This window comes from Styela clava, chromosome 3, assembly GCF_964204865.1.
Source record: "Styela clava chromosome 3, kaStyClav1.hap1.2, whole genome shotgun sequence".
NCBI classification, from domain to species: Eukaryota; Metazoa; Chordata; class Ascidiacea; order Stolidobranchia; family Styelidae; genus Styela; species Styela clava.
Window position 1 is genome coordinate 7,825,580 of NC_135252.1, and position 25,683 is coordinate 7,851,262.

General features: G+C 36.3%; 3 protein-coding genes across 3 annotated transcripts in view; 1 reads left to right on the forward strand and 2 right to left on the reverse strand.

The window, feature by feature from the left end:
- Positions 1–17,391: 17,391 nt before the first annotated feature.
- On the reverse strand, positions 17,392–17,922 carry LOC120340413 (protein FAM200C-like). The gene has a single exon (XM_039408659.2). The coding sequence runs from the start codon at positions 17,920–17,922 to the stop codon at positions 17,392–17,394; it is 531 nt and encodes a 176-aa protein (XP_039264593.2).
- A 106-nt stretch (positions 17,923–18,028) lies between these two features.
- Positions 18,029–18,373, reverse strand: LOC120341818 (zinc finger BED domain-containing protein 5-like). The gene has a single exon (XM_039410377.2). The coding sequence runs from the start codon at positions 18,371–18,373 to the stop codon at positions 18,029–18,031; it is 345 nt and encodes a 114-aa protein (XP_039266311.2).
- A 2,716-nt stretch (positions 18,374–21,089) lies between these two features.
- Positions 21,090–25,683, forward strand: part of LOC120341990 (uncharacterized) — a 41,454-nt gene continuing 36,860 nt past the window's right edge. Inside the window, exons 1-2 of the mRNA XM_039410613.2 lie at positions 21,090–21,344; positions 22,822–22,880. Coding sequence (XP_039266547.2) covers positions 21,293–21,344; positions 22,822–22,880 — 111 coding nt within the window. The 5' untranslated portion in view covers positions 21,090–21,292. The remainder of the gene's footprint in view (positions 21,345–22,821; positions 22,881–25,683) is intronic.

Below are 25,683 nucleotides of genomic sequence, written 5' to 3' on the forward strand. Positions count from 1 at the left end.
AACATAACTCAGTTTCCCGTTTAACATACTTTGCACTAATGTGTTTTCGTGTTCTAAGGTACATATATATTATATATACACCCGCGAAAGTGTATTCGCCGCACTGATTAATTAGTAGAATAATAAAGGCACTTTGTTATATTTTTTTAGTTTTGCGCAAGACAGAAAACGGCGATAATTTATATAAACATTTGACAGTGCAACTATATCAACGAAAAGGTCATGTTTCACGTCACAAAGATTGAATCTTTTCTAATGCACTATTATTGTCACTTTTGAAGTCTTATTTTGTTGAATTCTAATTTGAATGTAGTGACTTTTTGGAACGACTGAGGACTCTCGCGAACAACAAGCATTTGTCTTGTTCTTGCCTAGTAAACAATGGCTAACCGGTACTACAACTAGATGAAAACCAGCGGTCCGTGCTATTTTGTTCACTTTTGTTATGTATAGTTACGAGACCCGATCAAAGTTTGAATTGGAATCCGAATATCATTTCGCATCCGGGTTTTTATTATATAGACAAAAACAATAATTCATTATAATACCAATTATAATCCAAACAAATAAAAAATCACTCTTAATAAAAAGTTCATTTTGCAATTTAAATGGGTTAATCATGGGACGATAATCATTTTTATAATTCAGAAAATATTTCCAAATTAGCAACACAATACAATAGAAATCATTCGACTATAGCAAGATTTCCGCCTTTTTTACTTATCGATTTTAATCTGTAAGTATGTTGATAGGCATTTGTCTGTCTGTCTGTTAGATGCACGCGATATCTCACGAAAGCGAGATTGAATCTGCTCCAGATTTTGCATGTCCGTTTATCATATCTCGGACCAGAAGCCTATTGATTTTGGGCGAATTATGTCGTATAATTAGCGAGTTATTAATTAATTAGTGATGGGGCACAAGGTGTCACTATGGAGTAAGAGCGCTGTTTAGGGGATCCCCTAACTTTCGATCGATAAGTCTTCGGTCTCTGACCGATATTCTCGTTTAAATATTGATCCTTTCACTTTGGAAAATTTATTGGTTTTGATGAGTCTCTCTCGACAGTCGACAGACAGTGTATTTAATTTAATAAATCAAGACATAAAATGCTTATTATCAACTAGTTACAAAGTTAAATATGGTCACGCTAATAACCGAATTGCGTAAGTCATTTTCGGCGATTTTGAGTTTTTTATAAAATAGGTATTTATGTAATGCTGCACACTTGTCTGTTAACTCAGATTTTATTTTAGGAATTCCGAAACCCATAAAAATGAAGGTTTAGTATGACATGCAAATTTGTGCAATGGTTTCGTCATAATGAATTATCATTGGTACCGCAGGACTATTGTGACGTCACAAAGGCAAATAACCTCGGCGAAGTATTTTCGAGTTTTTGCATCTCGGATTCTAGCTTACTGCGTATTAATTTGAATTTATACTACAGTATAAGAAGACGTGCATTTGTGATATTCACTGTCCGAGTCCAATTTACCTTGGTTGGCTTTTATATTGGGTGCATTGCTGTTTTTCTCTTCATATTTAATCTTAGTCTTATTTCGGTGGATGTGCAGAACGTGTTATATTGATGAAATATATATTTTTAAACATAAAAAATAATGTAATTGAAACGGATTAGCTATTTTGGGGATTAGACATTGTAGATACCGAGAATTACATTAGTTTTTGGAATGTTTAGTTTTCAGGACTGGTGCATATAGTAAAGTTGCAAAATTGCGTATGTCCCCAAGTCATAGACACATTTCTGCCTAAGTCACAGTGCGCCATTATGACGACACTTAACTGCATCATACAAATTAACTTAAATCCGGCTACGATCGAAAAATTGAACTATTGCAAATTATTGACTCTCATTGGCATAACAATATCATTAGGAAGTTATTTACGCTTTTTCAAAACTGCTAAATATGACTTACGCAATTCGGTTATTAGCGTGACGATATGTAGAAAAAATGGCATACGAAATATTCTAACAATATAGTTCTATGGAGTAAGGATTTGAGTTCAAAGTCACAGGATCAACGAATTTTTTGTTCATATGAAGTTTGTTTGTTTTCGGAGACTCAATTAAAATGATTTAATTGCTCAAATGGCTTACTGGGTCATCCGACATGTAATTGAATTCGATAATCTTGAAGAATTTGTGATCTATTTTTATGATCTTTTATTAATACGGAGTATATGGTGGTCGACAAGAACACTAGATAAAACAAGCACGAACCCCAAGAGCCATTTAATATAGCATAGACACTGACATTGTTTATATTCTTGCCTATTCCACGTAGTTGTTACTTATCGATTTTAATCGGTAAGTATGTTGATAAGTATTTGTCTGTCTGTTAGATGCACGCGATATCTCACAAAAGCGAGATTGGATCTGCTGCAGATTTTGCATGTGCATTCATCATCTCTACCAGAAGCCTATTGATTTTGGGCGAATTATGTCGTATAATTAACGAGTTATCATTTTGTCAAGGTGTCACTATGGAGTAAAAGCGCTGTTTTGGGATCCCCTGACTTTTGATCGATAAGTCTTCGGTCTCTGACCGATATTCTCGTTATTGTAGTAACATATATACACGACAAACAAACTTAAACTATATAGTCATATCGTCTTCCTCTGCCGTGCTGATTTGCCTTCAATCAATCGTTGCATATTACAAAGGTCGCAAAACATTGCATGTTTTCCCTATAATTCAGTACATACGAACTGAAAAAAAGACAAAACGCCACTGTGATGACCAGTAGGATGACATTATTACTTAAGTATAGTGCGATATAGTATTGTTTTGGTGTTTTATTTTGGATTTCACTTCGGAATTAGCTATATTGTCAATGCTGTTCAAGTATATATATATATCTAGGGAAGTGTTTATTGCCTTTTAAAATGCTTGTATTAAGTTGTTTTCTACCTATTGCATAAATGATCCGCTGGTTAGCTATACTTTACCGGATTTTTCGCGATTTTGGTTGTTGTTCTTGATTTTAAGGTTTGTCTTCAGATTTCAGGTCTTTTACTGAATATATATATAAATTGTTTTTCCTACACTGTGATACCTGGTATCTGGTATTCTTATTGTATCCTTTCTGTTCTGTTCATTTTAATGAATGCAGTGTTTAGTTGTATTAAGATTGTTAGTTGATAAATAAGATTAAAATAGCATTAATTGAAGTGAATATTGAGAAGAAGATTTGACATCAGACCCTATTATAAGATATTTCGAACTGGGAAAATTCATACATAGACTGACGGTACACTACAAATTTTTGGCGAAAGTACGCCGAAATATATTCTAGAGATAAAATGACATGCAAAGTTTGAAATAACAGCACATGGGGAGACAGGAAGACTTTAGTGGTCGAATTAATACACTGGAGGCTAAATCGACTACAATGGATGAACTTGGTATTGATGTAAAACAGTGCCATGACAGTGCGATGGGTCTTCATCAAATTGTGAGAAATTGGCGAGAGGAGCTGCAAGTGACATTACATGGTTTTCAGGAAAACGTGATTTAGACATTATCTAAAAGCAAAAGCGCCCAAGTCAGTTGGGCAACCCTAAAATGCGGGAAACGAGAACTGCACTGAAATGCGGGTATTACGGGAAACTTCACTAAAAAGCGGGAACGACGGGAAATTGCTCTACGGAACGGGAAATATACAATATATAGTATGTGGGGCAAATTGCACTAAAAAACGAAAGCAAAGGGGAACATGCACTTGGGTGTGGATGTACGGTAAATTGCACTAAAAATCGGGAACTACTGGAAATTTGGCTAAAAACATAGAACGACGGGAAATCGCTCTACGAAAAGGGAAATATACATTGTAGAGCAGGGGTCGGCAACCCCTGGCACGCGTGCCAATTGTGGCACGCGAGAGGATTTCTCATGGCACGCCAAGCGATTTGAGCCATATTCAGATATTTATTTTCGTAGTGCGACAAACATTCTACAATTGAACAAAAAATACCAAATCGGACAAATTCATTGAAAAAACATGCAATATTTAACTGCAATCGATGAGAGGCCGAAATCTATACCCAAAATCGGTGTAGATAAGCGTGTGCAGTCGATCATCCCCCTCCTTTTACATTTTTGGAAAACTGGAAAAGTCGCAAATACCGCGTGCGATTTTCTTTGTGCTAAAATACCTGATTGTTTTTATCAGCGTGACGTGTTATTTAGGTCCTAAACACTTTTAGTTGGTGTTTATTCTCCCTTAATCACAACAATTATATATTTCACGACAACGATAATAATTACTTTATTTTTGCTCAGAATTGAAATTCGCTGAGAGTTATTTTACAATCGATCGAAAATAAAAAAAAATTAGCCATTAGGCATGTTTATCTCATATTTTTACATCAAAAGATTGAGTGGTATTTCAGACTAATAATGTTTATATTTTGACGCAAGAAGACGTAACCGCGAGTTACGTTGGACACAAACTTATATCAATATAGAAGAAAGATTTAGATTCTCGTAGCTGTCATGAAATGAATATTTTACTGGAGATAAAAGTTGGTATACGCTGAAAAACTCGGTCTTTTTAACGAGCGCGTGATCGCGGCGACTGTTTTATAAGGAAATGAAAATTTTGAAACACCTCCTTTCGAAAATCCTGAATGCGCGCCTGGCTGATTTTCATCATTTCACCGTGAGCTACATGTAGCCTTAACAAAAACGATGAAATAAAGGCGCTTCGTGGTATGTGCACCAAGATGGCAGACACCGGAACGTAGAATGTGTACCAGGTTTGGGTTAGGGCATAAATTTATTCCAATTTTCCTTATTTCAGTTCTATTACGAGTTTGGGGACTAGCCAAATGACTCCCGTAGTATTTGTACCTGGAATTACGGCCTAACCCTTAACATGGTCCGCCATCATGGTGCACATACTACGGGAGTACCAAAATAAATTGTATCTTCGTTCGTATTTTCGCGTTCACATTGTTTCTGGCTACAAAACTAATCGCGAGTGGCCTTTATACCTATTGCTTTAAGTCGTCCAAAGACAGGTCGGATGTAGAAATGCCATATGCCGAAATCTCTCGTAAGCTAGTTTCCATGCACGTTATCCAATAAAATTAATTTGTTTCTCATCCGCTTACTATTCAAATCAGGTAGTTGGCTATGCCAACCATACACATAGAAATGTTTGGCAAGCGAAGGTGCTCATTATTCATAAACTGGCACGCCGAGGTCAAAAGGTTGCCGACCCCTGTTGTAGAGTATGTGTGGGGGAAATTGCACTAAAAAGCGGGAATGACGGGAACTACGAGAAATTATACCAATACAAACGGGAAATTTCACTAAAAAGCGGGATCGACGGGAAACTTCAATAAAAAGCGGGAAATTTCAACTAAAATACGGGAACTATGGAAAATTTCAATAATAAACTGAAACCATGGGAAATTTAGCTCAAATGCGGGAACTATATATAGAATATTTTACTAAAAGCGGGATATACGGAAAATTTGACTAATGGACGGGAACTACAGAAAATTGCCTTAAATAAGCGGGAATAATTTGCAGAAAATATTTAGTTAGGTATTTTTATACAGAGAGTTTGAATAAAATTCGAAAGATTTGAGAAATGGTGGGAAGAGCTGAAATCGGAAAGGCGGGGAGAGTGAGAAAATCGCTGAAAAACAGGAAGTATGTATTCAGGGGATTTATTACAGAAAATTGCAATAAAATGTGGAAGTATCGAGAAATTGCAGGAAGAGTAGGAAAATCGCGATTTCCCGTCGTTCCGGCCATTGTCGTAGTTGGCGCTTTTTTAGTGCAATTTTCCATACTTTCAAACCCATGTGTCTATTTTGCGTTGCTCTCGCATTCTAGTGCAATTTCCCCCACACATACTCTATAATGTATATTTCCCGTTCCGTAGAACGATTTCTAGTGCAAACCCCCCACATATACTCTATAATGTATATATCCCGTCCCGTAGAGCGATTTCCCGTCGTTCCAACTTTTTAGTGGAATTTCCCGTAGTTCCCGCTTTTTAGTGCAATTTACCAAACATACACACCCAAGTACATGTTCCCTTTTGCTCTCGCTTTCTAGTGCAATTTACCCCACAGACTCTATATTGTATATGTCCCGTTCCGGAGAGCGATTTCCTTTCGTTCCCGATTTTTTTAGTGAAATTTCTCGTAGTTCCCATCATTCTCGTAGTTCCCGCTTTTTAATGCAATTTTCCGTATATACACACCCAAGAGTATGTTTCCCGTTGCTATCTCTTTCTAATGCAATTTCCTCCACACATACGCTATAGTTGGGGTGGGCAACGTTTCTAGTCGGCGGGCCAGATGTGGGAAAATGAGGTCCTCGGTGGGCCGGATTATTACATGGATAGTATTCAATATCTTAATCACATATTTATTCGCTAATGCAAGAAAAAAAATTATAAATCGCGTTTAAAGTAAAGTTTAAACTTTGAAAAAAATAGAGACCAAAAAACACATAATGAATTTATCATAATGTACTAAAATTGTACTTCAATAGCTTCTAAATTCAGTGAGACATTTGTGGTCAATCAAAGTTGTCAACAAGTTGTTTAAACTCAGGCTTGTTTAGAGTTTGATGTAGAAATTTTAAGTAAAGAATGCAGGTTAACATCAGTTAGATTGGAACGTAGCTTGGTCTTGTTCATGTTCAAGGTCGAAAATGTTTGTTCACAAATGTATGTGGACCCAAACAGAACGAGTAGTTTCATGGCCAGTTCTAGCTGCACAGTATCCGGCGCTCTTTCAACGTGATGACAGAATATCAAATTCAGCAGCAAGTTTTTGAAAGTCCGCAAAACAACGACCAAATTCATTATCCAGTGCGTATATCATATTAGTGTACTTTTCAGTTGACATCATTGGTTGTGCCGCAGTTGCAAGTGTTGCAAAGTGTGTTGTGATATTCTGTGTGAGATGGCGAGAAAACAGTTTTAGCTTCACTCTAAATTGTCTAAATGCCCTCACTGTTGTGTACATTTCGTGAGTAAAAGTGCCCCTCCCTCGAAGTTTGGTGTTCAGTTCATTCATATGTTCAAAAATGTGCGGGGAGAGTAGAACGACCGGCAACTTTCAGGAATGATGCGTCGGCCCACATTACAGAGTGAGTTGGATACAGTCAGCGGGCCGGTCAGAAAAATTCTCGTCAAAAATGTACTACAAACCTGGGTGCGTATTATACAATATTATATAAGTTTACAAGATACTTTAATGTCAAATAACATCACATCATGATTGGCAGATGTTTCACTGGCAAATGCATAAAACATATTACCAGATATGTATAGTTAACAAAAGGCAAGCAGACAGAATGTCTGAAACGTCCGAAAAAAACACCTACAAGGCAAGAGAGGACGAAATTTTGATATGCGTATTATGCATGGAGTTTAAAAAATTCTCGTTAAAAATGTACTAAAAACCTGGGTGTGTATTATACACGGAGAAATACGGTATTCTTTTGCTAGCTTGAGGTGTATCAACAATTGGGTCAAATTGAAAACAAAAATAATTTTAAATTTTCTAAAACTACTCCCAGTAAATTGTCGTTTTCTGTGTGAATAATGAATTTCACTATGAAAGGTTTGAAAAATGTATTACATTTATATAGAAAAAACTTCAAAATATTACAATTATTGTTAAGCGTTCGGGGGCCGCATGCGGCCCGCGGGCCGCGAGTTTGACACCCCTGCCTTAAACAACCTAAATTGCACAGATTTTTGTTTTTGTATCGACTGCAAAACCCACAGTACACTTATAGATAGGCTTACCATACGTCCCGCTTTAGGCGGGACAGTCCCGCTTTTCAGCGTTTTGTCCCGCCGTCTCGATAAGTCAGCCAAAAGTCCCGCTTTTTCAGCATAATACACAAACATGTTCTCGTTACTGTTGTTTCTGTGTAGCGCAGCGCTAGCCTACTTACTGAAGGTGAATGGTTCGTTTCCCGCTGATTCCCATTGATGGCAGACGTATCGCATGTAAAACCAATACTGATTAGTCTAAATTCGAATTATTTGTACCGGTATCGTTGACGTCAATTCCTTCCTATTTTTCGAACTAAACCCGATATTTGGACAGAGAATATGCGCATGAAATTTCGATAACAATATGATCAATAAAGACAGCCGAGATAGCTTTAAATGTAGGAATGTAGGCCTATGTAGTAAAATCGGAAAATGTGAAGTTACAAAATCACAGCTAGGGAGTTGTTGTCTTTCAAGGCGTCCCGATTTGAAGTCACAAAAATATGGTAACCCTACTTATAGAGGAAAAGTCGATTTTCGAGAATGTGGATTTCAGAGGCAATTCAGAAAGAAAGTGAATTAGATATTGAAGTTAATTTATTAAATATTATTTATTGGTTTTTTTCAGACATCTGTCAGTGTCGTAGTCCTATTTCTAGAAATAATATTGCCTTTGTTTCAAATACACAACCACATAAACTAAAAAAAGACTAATTGTAATATTTTTGTTCACTATGTTCTTTGTTGTAAACTGCTTGTCTGAGGAAGTCTGATTTCGGTCAGACAAGACGTTACAGAAATACATTTGTGTTAGTGTGCAGCAGGGCTCTTGAATTGCATAGTTCTTGTGCTGTGTTGTTGTAAACCTATGGTTATTGATTTTCTGGGAACCCCTTATTTTCAGTTTCGCATCAGGATTGTGGAACAAACTGCAATGCGTTCAGTATGTTCATTTTAATACAAAACTAAAGAATTTATTCAGTTACCAGATGTGCGCTATGAAACTCTGGACGAAACTTTTCTGGGTGTTTTTTCGAGGCCTCGTCTCACGGCCTATATCCATGGTAAGGATCTACAAGTGTTTAATAACTTACTTATACTTTTTAACAACGCCTTAGCATAACTTAACTAATAGTAACTAAAAAGGCGATGGAAAGGCTACCCAACTCAACGCAAGATGGAGCAGTACTAACTGAGATTCATCCGCTCGATAACAGCTGATCAAATTTAATTGTTACGTCATGCAGAAGTCTGCGTTCATTGGCCAAAGTTGCCAGAAAAGTAGAGAAAATAGGACAGATCGTAGCACATATTTCTTGTAGTGAAAGCGTCTTTTTGGTAAAACGTGCAACTTTTGGAAATGGGAACAAGGTATTATTTGTTACTGAATTTCTAAGGAACATTGTAGAATTATTTCTAAGTAGTTCCCTTATGTGCGATACGAAACTCTTTTTTTAGGCGTTTTTCAGGGCCTCGTCTCACGGCCTAATAGTTCTTATGATGTGTTGTTGTAAACCTATGGTTATAGATTTTCCGGAGAATCCTCAATTTTGCATCAGGATTTTAACCGATTTACTTGTGTTTTTGTGTTCACGGTGTTAATTTGTAGCTTCATCGAATAAAAATGGATGCGTTTGATGGCTTCTATAAAATGAACGCAATTCTTCATGTTGTGTCGTTGTATACCAATGATTATTGATTTTCGGGTAATCTCCCGATATCCAATTTTTGCATCAAGACTTTTGTAGCATATTTTACAGAAAATGTGCAACTATCGTTAGTGGGAACAATGAGCATATATACAATGAGTGGAAACTTCCAAATATTTGCTCATTAATCCAATGTGCCCTGCATTTTTTACGTCGTCCAGATAAATAGTTCGTTGCATATGGAGAAAGCATATCGCTCGCAGCAAAAATCCTTTGCTTCGGCCGCGCCGGGTGCGAAATTGGCCGTATTGAGGCTTTTAATTTTTCGATTCGTGTTCGGTTTTGGGTTTCGAAGTATGGTACTTTGAAAGCATACTAACTATAAGCATATGCTTATTGGGAATGCATATCTATTAGGCAGAAAACGTAGCTATAGCACAGAATATGAAGTCAAGTGCGGTTATTTCTAATTATAGCATGGAATTTAGGTACATATTTATCCAGGGGAAAGCAATGGCGATAAGAAGGCCTAAATGTATGGCGAACCACGGCTTCTCACAATCATAGTTTATAAGGTGCTTCATACGAATCCCCAGGCTCCCCTATTTTAAATTACTTTGTCAGTCTGGGATATCTTGACATAAAAAACGAAAACAAAAATTCGAAGAATAGCAGGGAATCGCCATTTCTCTTCACCTATGTTAAATATGTTATATCAATGAATACAATTCCCCACGTCCCCCTTTACATGGGTCGCATTCCGTTTGATAAACTTTTTTATGCGAAACTTCTTCCACAAAAAAGCAGCACCGTCGTTATACGGTCGCGCATTATGGTTTCGTCAAAACTATATTATTCTGTGTATTATCACTGCAGCGCAATTAACACCGCCAGACTTTTTTATCTTTACGACATGTCATCTTTTTTAGTTGGCGCTAATAATGATAAATAAGAATGCGTGATTGTTATTCAGTAACACGCATGTAACCGTCGTTTAGTTAGGGCGTTCAAAATGAAAGAAGAGTTATAAGCTAATTTAAGGACATTCTCTTTTATTTTAATACAAATACAGGGCGCATTAAAAGCAAAATAGAATTTATTAACATAAATTTACAACGAGTTACGTAAAATTTACCGACGGCTATCGCCAACAGGCAGAAACGATGAATGTGAGAATTTTTTGTTTTTGCGCCATCATATATTTCAATTTCTAATTTTGCGTAAATCGCGTCAACATCGTTTTTGTAAATTTAGAAACGTTGAATCAGATAAGCAAGGCATGTGAATAAGGTATTCTATGCAAATTTCCCGAGATATTGTGGAGAAATAATATTTTGACCACGTAGAAATGCTATTATTGCTGATTTATTCACGTGTTAAGTATCAGTGTTTGAAACCAAAGCTGAGTTACGTGAATACTCAACAATTTGCGGAGTTTTTTAATTATTATTTAATACGAAAGTAATACGGAAACGATAAAAAATTAAAACATAAAAATGTCAACTATCAGCTTCACAAATATCGCATCCCGGGGTCAGTAAGGATAATATTGTTCGCTCAAAATTGGGGCCGTAACTGTGATACAAATCCTACACAGAAGATAAAAATCAGAATAAAATTAATTTTTGTTGTGAATGCATTCCTTAATAGTTGTCTTTAACATATTCGCCGATATTCGTTAAAATATTCGAATAATTTTATATAAGAAAAATACGATTTTGCCCACCAGTAATCACGACGCATGTAAATAATCATTGAATGGCAATAAAAAATCAACTTTATTAGCATTAAATTCCAAGTAAAAGTTCCACATTTCATGCATTCGATCGGCGCTACACGCGAGCGTGTTTTTGTATATATTCACCAAAACCGTCAGAGGCGAGTTACACATAACTGTGGAATTTCGCTGTGAACGACGCATTGTTTTTAATTTATTACCCGCCTTACGCCGTCATAAATTGAACTTTTGGTGCACTGTTTTAAAACCACCGTAATCCCCCCTCCCCCGTTGGAAAAATCCTGGCTGCGCCCCTTGTCCAAGTTCTATATCTCACTATTAATTACAAATATATAATTGCATCCAAATCAACAGTATCTATATATATGACTATATGAAGGATCGTTAAAAGTAAATAATATGTAGGCAAAAATCATAATTGATAACAAAATGTACTCTAAATAATATAATGAAAAATTTTTTTTTGGGTAAATTCACAAGACATGAAAACGGCAAACTTTAAATTTCAATGGCAAGATATCCCAGAGTAATTTATAGTTAAAATCAGTATTTTTAATAAATAAACGAATAAGTCACAAAGTCCTGGCAGCCTGGGAGTTTATATGGAGCACAGAGCTATTTGGAGAGGCCGTGGTTCGCCATATATATTCAGGCTTTCCTCTCTCCCTGGATAAATATGTAAGTCTCATGTTATATCAATGAATAAATACAGCAATAACCGCACCCCACTTGGCGACTGATTCATATTCTGTTCTGTAGCTACGTTTTCTGCCTATATGCATTCCCAATATGCATATGCTCCTAGTTAGTATGCTTTCAACGTACCATACTTCGAAACCCAAAACCGAACACGAACCGAAAAATTCAAAGCCTCAATACGGCCAATTTCGCACCCGGCGCGGCCGAAGCAAAGTATTTTTGCAGCGAGCGATATGCTTTCTCCATATGCAACGAACCATTTAGCTGGACGACGTAAACATTGCAGGGCACAATGGATAAATGAGCAAATATTTGGAAGTTTCCACTCATTGGTGGGAACAAGCTGTAATGCTGTATGTTCATTTTCACACAAAACTAAAGAATTTATTTAGTTTCACTGTTATAACTTGTGTGTTCTTTAGGACTGGGAATGGTCAACCGGGTAATCGATTTTAGATCGTTAACGGTTACGATTTATTTTAACCGTTAACTGACATCTCAGGTACAAATCATCTTAATAATGTACAATTTCTTCAAAAAAGATTACGTCATCGCAAAATCCTGTGGCGTTTAATTCTAAAGAATATCACTAACTGTATTAGTAAGGATCCAATATATGTGACTAATATTTGAAGTACCAAGATTGCTGATTATGAAAATTTGGCAATAATTAATTATGAATCAGTTTTCGGTCGAAATATATTGTTCACGAATTTATTTCAAATTCGTATATTCAACGTCAACCAACAAGTGAGTAGTTGATGCTGTTTTTCTTTATATATCTCAAAGTAGAATTTGCACATCGAACACTCATAATTTGTCACATAAATGATATTTAATAACGGAATCGGGTTTTACTAAAATACTTTCATATGTTCTAACCACGCTGCATATCTCTTGCAGCAGAGCGATCATGAAACTCTATCTCGATTCATGAATAATTTTGAGCGATACCGGGATAATATCACGCGAAATTGCTTTGTAACCATTGTGGCGATACAAGCTAATATTATAAATTATTACGTGAAACGTCATGCCGCGGGGACCCGGTTAATTTTACCCGGTTAACGGTTAATGTGTTTTCCTTGAAATTCCCAGCCCCAGTGTTATCATTTACATTTTGTCCTGGTGATTTTCGTCTTGGAATAACTGTGCTTTAATATATTTCCCACTCTTTAACTGGTCAATGACAGCACAGCATGGTGGTATTGCATTGTGGATAAAACCACTGAAGCATGCTTCCTGGGTATGCTGGTCTCCGGAGGTCATTCAGTATATTGGTGTAGCAGGGACAACATCTGTCTTATGTCTTTCTTACTTTATATTATGTTATTTGTGGTGACAACTGAACTGTTTATATTGAGTATTGCTTGTGTTCAATAAAACATTTATTTACACGTAATTATGGAGCATGGATACAAGAATCCTCCATTTTTTGAAGAAAGCAAACTGTAAAGTCAATAGAAAAATGAAGTGTCAATATGGACATTGGTTACAAGTCTTCCAAAGCCTAAACAGGCTATTGCTGTTGCTTTATCGCTGACTGGAAAAGCAAAAAAAAGCAGTGAAGATTGCTGCAGAAGAGTTGAACAAAAATAACGGTTTGTCAACTCTGCTAGAGAAATTGGATGCAGTTTTTGAAAGAGATAAAGTCGATCAGACATATGATGCGTACCACGCATTCGAATCTTTCAAATAAAAACCGAGTGAGAATGTCAAGGATTACATTTCGAGATTCGAAAGGATGTATACAAAGTCTAAGAAATTTGACATGACCTTACCAGATTCTGTATTGACGTATAAACTTTTGGAAGGTGCTGAATTGCGTCAACATGATAAACGACTTGTTTTGGCAGCAACCAGTAAACTGGAGTACGAAAGCATGAAATCCTCTTTGAAAAGAATTTTTGGGGAAAACCTGATGTTTAAGTCAACTTCTGTTGAAGTTAAAGATGAACCACTCTTTATCTCTGGCAAAGATTTGCATAAAAGAAAGGGTCTTCGAAAAATGAATCAATTGCGGAAATATGGAGCAGCGGAAGCAATTGAAATTCTGTTGTGCATTTTGAAAATCCAATCAACATCATACTACAAGGTGCCCTCACAAGGAAGATTTACTTCAGAAGTGGAGGCTGTTGATGAAGATGAGCTTGTCAATATCACACTATTATCAAATGGTCGAAATAGTCTGGTAGATGAAACAAGGGCATGTGCAGTAATTGATTCGGGTTGTACATCAACAGTTTGTGGAGAAGATTGGCTAGCGGACTACGTCGAATTGCTGCACAAAATTAAGCAAAAGGTGAGCTCCGTTACTTTGAAGTTTGGTGATGGCAGTAAAGTGCGATCTCTTTATGCTATATGCTTACCAATACAGGGAGTCCTCGGGTTACGACGGTCGCGACTTACGCTGTTTCGGGGTTACAACGCTGTTATAACCCTTCATAACGCACTCCATAAAAGATAATACTGTTATGTAATATCTAAGCCCTTAAACTGGATCGTTGTGATCAAGAAAATCATTTCTTTGGGCTCATTGGTTTTCGTCATTTACATCGTAAATGACGTGGACAATACAGTACGATATGTATAGAGTAATTTATATACTGTACAGTATAATGTTCCGACTTACACTGAAATTCGGGTTACACCGCGTCTCAGGAACGGAACGCCGTCGTAAGTCGAGGACTCCCTGTACAGATATCGGGAAAATCATGCTCCATAAATTGCGCCAATCATTGCGCCAGTCATTCCCAAATCACTTCCCCCACTTCTGAGTAAAAAAGCGTTAAAGAGAGCAAAAACAATCATAAATTTTGAAAATGACAAAATTACGATGTTTGGTCGAAGTGTTGAAATAAGAACAACCGATAGTAAACACTACTGTATTAAAATATTACCAAGTCAGATTGGGAATGAAATAGAATTCTTTTCTTGAAAAATGGTTACAATAAGAATGAGGCGAAAATACATTTAATAAAGCATATGCAAAACTCAAGAATCTTCTAGAAAAGCCGGGTCACTCTGAATTCTATATACGATTTAATGAAACTGTTGCGGTGAATTTGCACCAGTTGGACTTCAATTTATGGTACATGCACAGTAATGATTTGTTCACCCGATTGAGTGCTGGGTCCATCATATCAAGAAAAAGTTCCAAAGGTATTGTCAATCACTTTATTGATCATTGGATAAGTGTATATGGTACTCCAAGAAAAATCTTAACCAATGAATATAATAACTCTGAGTTTCGTGACATGGCCGAAAATTTTGGGATAGAGGTCAAAAAGACAGCGGCAGAAAGTCCGTGGAGTAATGGCATTCTGGAGAGGCATAATGGGGTGCTTACTGAAATAATGTTAAAAGTACGAAAAGAACAATCACTTGATTGGAATACCGCTTTAAAATGGTCAATCTTTGCCAAAAATTATTGCAAAACTGCCATGATTTTAGTCCTTATCAGTTGGTGTTCGATCGTAACCCAAATTTGCCATTAGTCCTAACCGATAAACTTCCAGCGTTAGAATGGGCCGCGGGACGATGACGTTTATCTCTCAGTTTCGTAGCGCACATAAGGGAACTACCTGAAAATGATTTTAAAATGCTCATTAGAAATTTAGTAACAGATAATACTTCGTTTCGATTGCCAAAAGTTGCACGTTTTACGAAAAAGACCGTAAATATATACTACTACTAGATGTCCAACTCCGCTCGCCGTATAATAAACAAACAAAGGCGATGTTGCACCTCCAAGTGGCGGGCGTCACGGTCGGTGGGTTCAGACAAGGTGCTTAACGACGACGACTCTCCTGCATCAGAGCTCGCAAACTCCCCTGTTCGTTGATGACTGATCGAAATATTTACTGAAGGGCGCGGAGAATTTGATAAAAATGTACAAATAATTGTGAAAATGAAGACACAATCTGTCTTGCACATCCCCAGGATGATGTGACAACTTTCTTGTCGAAAGAAAACAAGGCATCAAAAATGCGATGTATTGCAAAAAATGTCAGTCAGATGTAGGAAAAGTGGTGACGAAAATGAATACTTTGCACCTTATATATAAAAAAAAAACTTAGCAGCATAGCGTTTTGGTCTAACTTTATCTCAAGTATTGTACCTTTTACAGAAGTTTTATTCTCCACTTGACCTATAATCAGGGCTGCCATAACGTCCTTATTTCTAAGATTTGTCCTTATTTTTAACAAACGTCCTTATTTTGACATGTGTCCTTATGAATGAATATACCTGTAAATTAAACTTTAAATTTAGTTTAGATCTGGAATGAGTAAACGTAAAAACATTTGCCGGGATGATTATGAGAAAGAATTCCGCGGCGTCAAACCAAACGAAAGGCCAGTGATTTGCGCAATGCAGCTTTCGTGAATGTGACATTAACCTGGAATCCATAGATAAAGCAGCAATTTCTGCTCACAATGCAACCCAGAAGTCAGAAGCACAAGGACTCTGCTCAAGAAATTGAATCAAACCAAGAGTCAATGATTATACAAAGGTCGCACTGCATTAATACATTCTGTTTATTACATTTCATTCATTGTTATTTTATTACTATGTTTCCCTATCCTTATTTTGGGGTTCATATCGATGGCAGCACTGCCTATAATTATAATACTAAATCTCAAAAGCGTAATAACCACCAATCTCACAGTCGAAGAAATCGACTTTCATCGTTTTCATCGTAGTAAACACAGTCAATTATGCGCGCGATGTACCTTTTTTTCCCATTTTGAAACTACCGACGGAGCCGCACGTAATCAATTGTGCGCGCGATCCGCGATGTACCTTTTTTCATTCTGAAACTACCGACGGAGCCGAATGCAATAAAATAAATTTCGATTGTTCGTATTTGCCCATACATTGTGATTTTTTAATCGGCGATATCTTGCTTAAACATAATTTCAAGTGCGAAAGAACAAATCAAGTTTGACAAATCCCAAGATCGCAAAAATACGACTCCAATTTATTTATAGTTGGCAGTTTATCACATATATATTTTATGTTATTTTAAAATAGTATTCTTTAAATCAGCCTTAAATAATGTCATCAAGCTGTTATTGCTTCTTTGAACAGTTACAAAATTGGTCAGTATTTTGAAAAGTAATCGAATATCTCGCGGAGCCCCTGGGTTTCTCTCGCGGAGCCCTGGGGCTCCGTACGGAGCACTTTGAGAACCTATGCTCTACAACACAGTTTTTCAAATCTTCTTGTAAGTTTTCCGAATCTTCATTGACACTTGATAATCTCTCAAACATCGCAAATTTCCTTTCAGATACTTTTCGGCGCCAGTTTTTCAACTTTAGGACAAATGCTCTCATATGATCATTGAGCTGAATGATGTTTGCACCCTTCCCTTGTAACTTCAGATTTAAAATGTTCAGTTTTTTTAAAATATCGGCCAAATAGGCAAGATTATTCATCCACAATTGATCATTGAAGTAGGAAAGAAATTCATTTTTTTCATCGCAAAGAACAACTTCAATTCTTCCTTCATCTCAAAAATGCGGTTTAGAACGTTTCCTCTGGACAACCACCGCACAGCTGTATGGAAGAATCCATCTCTTTAAACTGGCGTGAGTTGAGGGTTCCGGATTTGATGTAATTTACGATTTTTACTACCGAATCTAGTACATTTCGCGGAGGGGTTGGCAAAGTTTTACTTGCAAGCGCGTATCTATGAATGACACAGTGTGTACCTTTGGCTTCAGGAGCAAGTTCTTTGACTTTCTTTTGAAACCCCGAACGTGGCCCTAGCATGGCAGGAGCTCCGTCAGTACAAACTCCACAAACACGTTTCCATTCTAGATTTGCGGATTCGAAAAATATTTTTAATTTCTCCATAATATCTGAGCTTGTAGTTGTACTGGCAAGCTCATGACAAAAGAGGAATTCTTCTTTGATGTCCCCTGAATAAATATATCTTGCAAAAACCAACAGTTGGGCGCATGAACTAACGTCTGTTGATTCATTAACCTGAAAGGAAAACATCGGAGAGGCTTTAATTCCATTTACCACTAAATCTTTGACATCTTGGGACATATCTGAGATGCGCCTCTTAATAGTTGTGTTGAAAAAGGAAAGTTGTTTTACTTTTGCCACGCTGTCTTCTCCGAGAATTAATTCCACAGTTTTCAACAAGCACGGATTAACAGAGTTTCTCAATTGTGTGAGGCTTTTTTTGTTTTGCAATTTGCAGAGAGACTTCATAGGATGCTTGCACTAAGGCCTGTTTTTCTTGATAGAAGCTCCCTGAAACATCAAGTCTTTGACGTTCCATAGCGGCTTCATGTCGTCGAAAAAATTCTAAATTCTTCGTGGTGTATTTGGAATGCTTAGTCTCCAAATGACGTTTCAATTTGGACGGTTTCCTGGATTCAGCACTGAGAACGACATTGCACAATACACACTGCGGCTTCTCAATACCAACGATGACCAAGGATGTAAAACTATACTTCAAATAGTCTTCCTCGTATTGTCGCTTCTTCGCCATGGTAAATAAAATACGGAATTATAAATTACTGCAGGATGTATGATAATCTTCAGGATAAAACAACATAGACTACAAGCCTACCCCACAGAAAACCCCTTGGTGCAGCATTTCTTCGAAGCCCGCGTGTTTACCGTATCTCGGCGCGCGGAAATGCAGACAGTTTTTGTGACGTCACAATGAATAACATGCCATAACCATCTCGTGCCGCTTGCTTGATTTTCAAGCAAGAAGCGACATTCTGGGGTCTCACCACAGCTAGTGAAAATCTCTCGAAGGCAAACGCGAGTCTATTCCAGACTTCTTTGCGTTCTATTACCAATATGTAACCTAAAGCATTGTAGTATTTTTTACTGTTTTGCAAGACCTTCGCGACCCCCCTAGAAACCCGTCGCGACCCCCAGGTTGGGAACCACTGTGCTAGACCAAGATGTCCGTTTCTTTTGAGTGCGATGTCATACTTAAATTTTATGATGGATTGAAAATTAAGGTCTGGTAACTGGTTTCCAAGTTTTTTTTATCGGCATAATGTTTTTTATAACTTCATTTAAACCCATGCCTTTGCATCATTTTTGGTATTACTATTAGGCGATGAACTATTTACCGTAAGGAGACGTTAGGTGCCTGTCGCTAGGTAACGTAAGCGAGTCGTTCGTTTTTGTTTGGGAGATTCTCTTTGTTGCTTTCTCCCAACACGTCGAAATCCTACAGGTGAGAGCAAAAAACTACTGACGACATTGGTTCGATGCCGTCTGGTACGAAATGGTTTTCAAATCAGGATTTGCTTATAGGCCAAGTGTATTAGTAAACTTCTTTGAGCAATTAGTACGGGTGAAGACGTGTTTTGCGATATGTTCTACCTATATATTTACGGTTCTACATGTTGTATATACTCTCGTACCACCATTTCTTGATATAAGTAGACAGATGTACCGTAACCGTTCGTTGGCAATATCTTCTTACATTTACGTTATTTTAGACGCTGTATAAGATCGACTTCATGCTGAACTTATTTGGTACAATCAATGCATTGTAGCTCGCTAGATTAAATATGAATTAGTAGCGATATATTTGCAAAAAGTTCGACGCTGGCATGTGGCAACAGCGTAAAAATAGTTTATGGTGAAGATGATGACGTAATCGATTGTAGTCTGTCGCAATGTTAGGATTCGATACTATGCCCCATGTTGCCAGTACTTGGGACGCATACGGGTCGCTTTGAAACCTTCACCGTTCGTATGTACGCAAGTACCGGTACCCTATTGCGTGTTAGTGGAGAATCCGTCTCGCAAATGAAGTCAATTATCTTCGTCGAGCACTTTTCAAAATTGGCCGCGATTTGCGTTCCCTATTCACGGCGCATGAGTAATGTTACGGTCGGTGTCGACCAAATATAGTCGTTCGGTAGAACGAAGTCTTTTCCCAGTGATCGTTTTCATTGTTGAATATTATAGAACTATCGAAACGTTAGATATGGGTTTTATAGAGTGGTAATTTATATGCAGATAGTAAAACTTCATGCAATATTACACGACAGTTACTTTCTAGTTAATTTGCCACAGGAGGCCACAAAATAAATCGTATTACTATAACAATATATCTTCCGCCTGGGGAATAATACTTCGAGAAGACCTAAAATTTCGATTTGACAGAGATTTCGTGACTTCGAGTTGCATTGTATTGATTCAATGACATGTGTTCATGTTATACCAGGTACACATGATCAATATAACATTACCGTACATTGTGATTGGTGTTCAATCGTTCCAAAGTCATAAATAGCAATAGATATGTTATCAATAACTAATAAACATTGTCAAAAAATGTCAATCCTGTTTGCATCACAAATGTTTGTCACGACCTTTGTCGACCGGCCTATCATTTTTTTTCGATTTTGTAGGCAAGGTAGCCTATATCAAAAAATGCCCATCTCATAAGGTAATATATATCAATGAACGAATTTTATCATCAACACCTGGGTCTGGAAGGGCAAACACTTCAGTGTATTTTACTACACTCTTATGTGAACTCATTTCTACCGTCACACCTGGCTCGCCACAATTACGTTGAGTCGAAGTGAAACAAGTCTCCCGGACAACGGAGCTAACTCAAGAGTAATAATGGCGGTCCACTTTTAATTGAGAATTTTTTTAGATTAAAGCAACATATTGTATATATAATAATCAAGGGGTTCGTTGTATTTTTCGTTCGAACTTTTAATCCATTCACGGAGTTGTTATATACGTCATTACTGCGTTGGCTGTGACACCATTTGCAGCATTTGTCATTCGTCGGCGTGCTGTGAACACCGCCAGGTCAATGTTACAGAGTTATTACGCAGATTCCTTTTCGGATCAACGGGTAGATTATGTACTTCGGCGATTGGCTATTACAGCGCACGTAGCGCTTTCAATCATTGTATCATCATTAGAAATTCTATTATTAATCAAATGTTTTCTCTCTGGTGACGAAGAACTTTCCGTTGGGAAGCACGGTCGTCGATCGCATGGTTTGGTGTCCTTTTTAATTAATAGTGATTCTCAGCATTTCTGTTTGCATTGGTCTATTTGGTTTGTTACCCAAGTGCGAAGTCTGTACCACGAAGTTTGCCCTATCTTATCAGAACTTCAACTATTATAGTTTCTTAGTAACATGTTGGCCAATGACATGCTTAATATGTAAATGATGACAAAATAGATGCTTGAATAAAATATCTCTAATGTCTGGATTCATCTAACAGAGACAGTAGTAGCAGTAACATTGCTTAATATGGTAGTGGAAACTGTTTGTGGATATTTAATGAAGGACATATGTTATTAACCACGTTGAAAACGTATTGGGATGTACCTGTGATAATTTTAGGATTGAATCACTAGTCACTACCAGTTATAACAGGAATTATTATAAAGAAAAACGATATCAATGAAATTAGAAATGATAGCAGACGAGGAACAACCGTTATGGAATGGATATCGTAAGTTTGAAGTATTTTGTATTTTTGCAGCAATTGCATTAACATTTTCTCTAGCATATTCGGAAATGTGAATGCTAAACTTATCTCATTTCATTGTTTACTTATATTTTGGCATATTGATGTTCAGATAAGGGCTGTGCATTATAAATATTTCCTTTGAGTTCTCGCCCGCAATGTTAATTTTTTATGTGAAATATTTTCTCAAAACCTAATTAGGACAACTGAACACTATTTTGTGCCATTTTTATTGAATTACCCCGTTTTAGTTCATGCCACCTAGAATATTATATGAACTGTGATCACCTGTTATCTGTGATGGAGAGCAAAAAATTACTGTTGTCTTCATCTAATTCGAAATTTTATTGAAAATATCCTTAATTGCATACTATTTTTGGACCTCAAATTCAATTATCTGTATGAAACTATAATTAATATTGACATGCGCTATACGTTACCAATGGGATTCATATTGGAAAGGTTGATACCATCGTACACTTTTCAAGCACTGCACACAAAAACGACAATCACCAATTGTGATATTGATCGTGATCAGTGAATGTAGTAGGTTATGGCTTTATTTGAGAATAAGTACTATTCAGTTTATTCTATTCAAGAATCAAATATATCACGGGTGAAATATTAAATTTCGATGCCTGTTTTATTGTATAATTTATAAACTATCCATTTGTCAAAAATGACCATTAGATCGCACTTAGTATTTATCGACGATTTGTACGCATCTCTGAATAAAAATAATTACCTGTACCTTTGGTTTGAATATCTTGAAGAATGAACAAATTTCTTTTTTCCACCTAATTGTTCGTTCTTCATTGCTAATTGCTAGGTATGAGCGAAGAAAGCAACGTATTCATACTATAGCATTATATAATATTATAATTATAAACACAATATTAAATGATATGAAACAATTTATCCAGCTCACTGTAATTGTATACAATTTTTATCCCCGCTAATTATGTCCACGACCGGCCGTATAATCTGTAATATCCGTCTCAATAACTCTTGTATAGACATGGTGGTACCTTTAATTGATGGAGCAGCATATAATTGACAATTAATTACATTAATATTTGATTTAGACTCTTGTGACATCGATTAACTGTAAACAACATTTTTGCATGAAAGCATAATTTTTATTGTCATAATATCACCTTTGGGGCCATATCTTCGAATACAGTTTCCTATAATGACAATATCCTAGTTATTATCAACTTCAGTTTGATTGTATTTTTATTTTTAATGTTTCGAATCATATGTATAAATGTTTAAAATAGTTTAAAGCCACTTTCAATAGTTTTACTGGTACCTTTTCTCGTCCAGATTTTCTGACAATCTGATTTTGGTTGACACACCAGCTTATTTTCCTACTTAGAAATCAGTGACACTGATCTAAATGGATTTTAACAAAAAATCACCGGAACATTTATCTTTAAATAATTTTCATCTTATTTTACAGTATATCAATTGCAGGGAGAAGCACCTCGACCCAAAGCAGTATTGTGTAACAAACCTGAGGTATGAATTGTATATTGCTCTTTTTGAGATAGATAGAAAAATCTGTATTATCTGATCTGATTTAACATAATATTGAAGTAATCATAGCATTTTGGGTATTATAGTCTCTATTACACTGTATTTGGAAATGAAGGTCACCCCTTTCTCATGTTGGTCGGTTACAGTACTTGAACAGTGACAGAAACGCACAGGAAGGACTTATTTTACGGTTGACCGCGATACACTGAGGATAATTTTCAACTCATTTTAAACAATGTGGTATTACATCACCTTAAACGTTGTATTCATAAGCCATCTTAATCAAAATTGTTTTTGTCGAGAGTGTATAAACCACGAATGGTTCGCCTTTCGAAGCTTGTGCTATTTCGATATCGAGACGTCTCGATTGTATTACAACGAACTTTTGTTCGCGGGTTTAAGCAATACTGAATATTACTTGTGGATATTGAATATTTACATTCAAAGTTTTGGTAGGGAGAAACAGACTACGCTCTTTTGAATCCACGGAGTACCTGAATCTTGAACGAAAACAAATCATTAACTCAATACACACAACGGTCGTGGAAGCAACATTTAATAAGATCCCATTCCCTTTTAGCATCTAACGAAATTGTGAAGGGAAATTGTTTTGCCAAACGTGATTCACAATGATATTGTGCTCCGTTCTGGATACATACTTGTAAAGTATGAAAGTTTTTTGCGTTAACTTCATTTCAAACTGTCAGTCGACTGAAATCTGATGTTTCGTTGGAAGATGTGATGCAATTTTTTCCCCTGGAAAAATTATTTCAAGCATATAATCAAAATCAGAAAGGATTTTGCATGTACTCCCTTCATAAACGATCATGTGAAATGGATGGTATCTCTCGATTAACCATTATTTGGTAAAATCTTATGGTGACTATCATATACCTACAGTATTTTCGCTATTCCAACATAATGACCAGCAAAACCAAAGCAATCTTTCTTGTTCGTCTTTGCGGGAGAGAAAACGCGGTCGTTCTTGGATAGTCACCCTCAGTAGTTTTATTGACTTAGTACTGATTATCTATTTTCCCGGCTCTTGTGGTGTAAATTATGGCAATGAGGTACTTTAACCGATCAAACTTTTAGATAATTGACACGAAAAGACAATTTGAACAACTTATTTTGGAATTAGGGACGAAGTCTGACGTATATGTGGTTTGAGGTTACGGCCATGTCGAATATATTGCGAATTAGGATAAGGGATCATTATGCTTATGAAATGTGTGTGAGTGTTAAGCAAGAAGCCTTTCATTATCACCTGTTTAATCACAAATATATTCAGGCATGCCTTAGGAATAAATTGCTCTTTGAGAATCGTCGTTCGCGAGGCATGTGCCTTTAGTGAAGTTTGAGTGAAGTCATTTTGACTTTGAAGTTACATTTGCCTATAAACAACGTTGAAGTATTCTTTATTTTTTTAGTATTATATATATTTTTATCTTTGTTTTTCACCGAGGCCGACCGATCATATGTACAACAATAGATCTAGGTTCTTTGGCGTGTTGGCTGTTATTTCTAGCATATTGTGGTTCCGTTACGCAGTGTCAAGCTGAATAGCTAGCTACTGATGGAAAGGAATGCAAAATATTAAGTTCCGTGTCACACTATCAAGGTTTATTGTTCTTCTCTAAAATAAATAAAAATCATATATTCATGGCGCGTGGGATTGATTTTGTGAAAAATATGATGGCACATAGAATTATTCGATGATTCCTGTAAAAAATATATAATTTCTTTCTCAAAATAAATAAAAGTAAATATCTTGAAATATAAGCCTAATAACAATCGCAGATTAGTTAGATTTTCATTTTCTACTTGGGAACCATGGTCGTGCCCGTGCCCCATTCATTCATAGTGCATGAGATTACCTATCATCGAATGTAAATTGTTATTAACAAGTTTTACTCATGGTTTGGACAAAGGAAAGTAATTGCAAGTACATCGCGCACCTGCTTGTCATGTTGCTCAGCAAAAATTTGTTCTTTGCAATGTGTAATCATTGTAAGATTACATGCAAATTAAACGTTGTTTTTCACGCCAATAATAATAATTATGATTCAAAACCCATTTTGAGACGCATTGTCATTTTCTATCTTTATCTTTTTTTTCAGACAAGATTTATGAGATTTTCCATTTCAAACATTCTTAAATATTATAACAGAATTCCTATTTCACACTATACTATATACTGATGTGCATAATGATCTAAATTTGGCGTTTTATTGCCCCTGGTCATAATGACAACCTGTTACGGTCTTGTGCCTTACATTGCTAGGCAAAGTACATTCCAATCCCCATGCCTAATTTCCGTAACACGATATGTCGTGTGCTTTGTTTTGTGTATCACAAATATCACAGAATGCGTCAAATATAGCGTATAGGAACGCGTGGTATTTACTGTCTATTGATATGAAAATCTTTGTTTTAATTTTGTTCAGCATGAAATAAATTAGTTCCTTGCATTTCTTGATTACCTTCAGCAGTCGTTCGGAATCAAATCCTTTCAGCTATGTGACTTTATGACCCTATATTTTACCTTATAATTTATATTTTGGTTCTTTGTGCTCAGTTGTTTCGATAATTGTTCAATGTGGAATTAAATACCAGACATAGTTTGACATACGCGCGGAACTTTTTTTTCACGAAATTGTTATATATATAATTACTTAATTTAATAAAATAAATTTTCTAAATATATTTATAGGTGTTTTTGAATAAGTTTTCTTAATGTTTATTTACCCTATTGTTGTCGTTTATTAAAGACCTTTGTCTTGTA

Bases quoted from the DNA above. Each gene is read 5' to 3' on its own strand.
- LOC120340413 (XM_039408659.2), bottom strand. From the start codon at position 17,922: ATGTCCCAAGATGTCAAAGATTTAGTGGTAAATGGAATTAAAGCCTCT.
- LOC120341818 (XM_039410377.2), bottom strand. From the start codon at position 18,373: ATGGCGAAGAAGCGACAATACGAGGAAGACTATTTGAAGTATAGTTTT.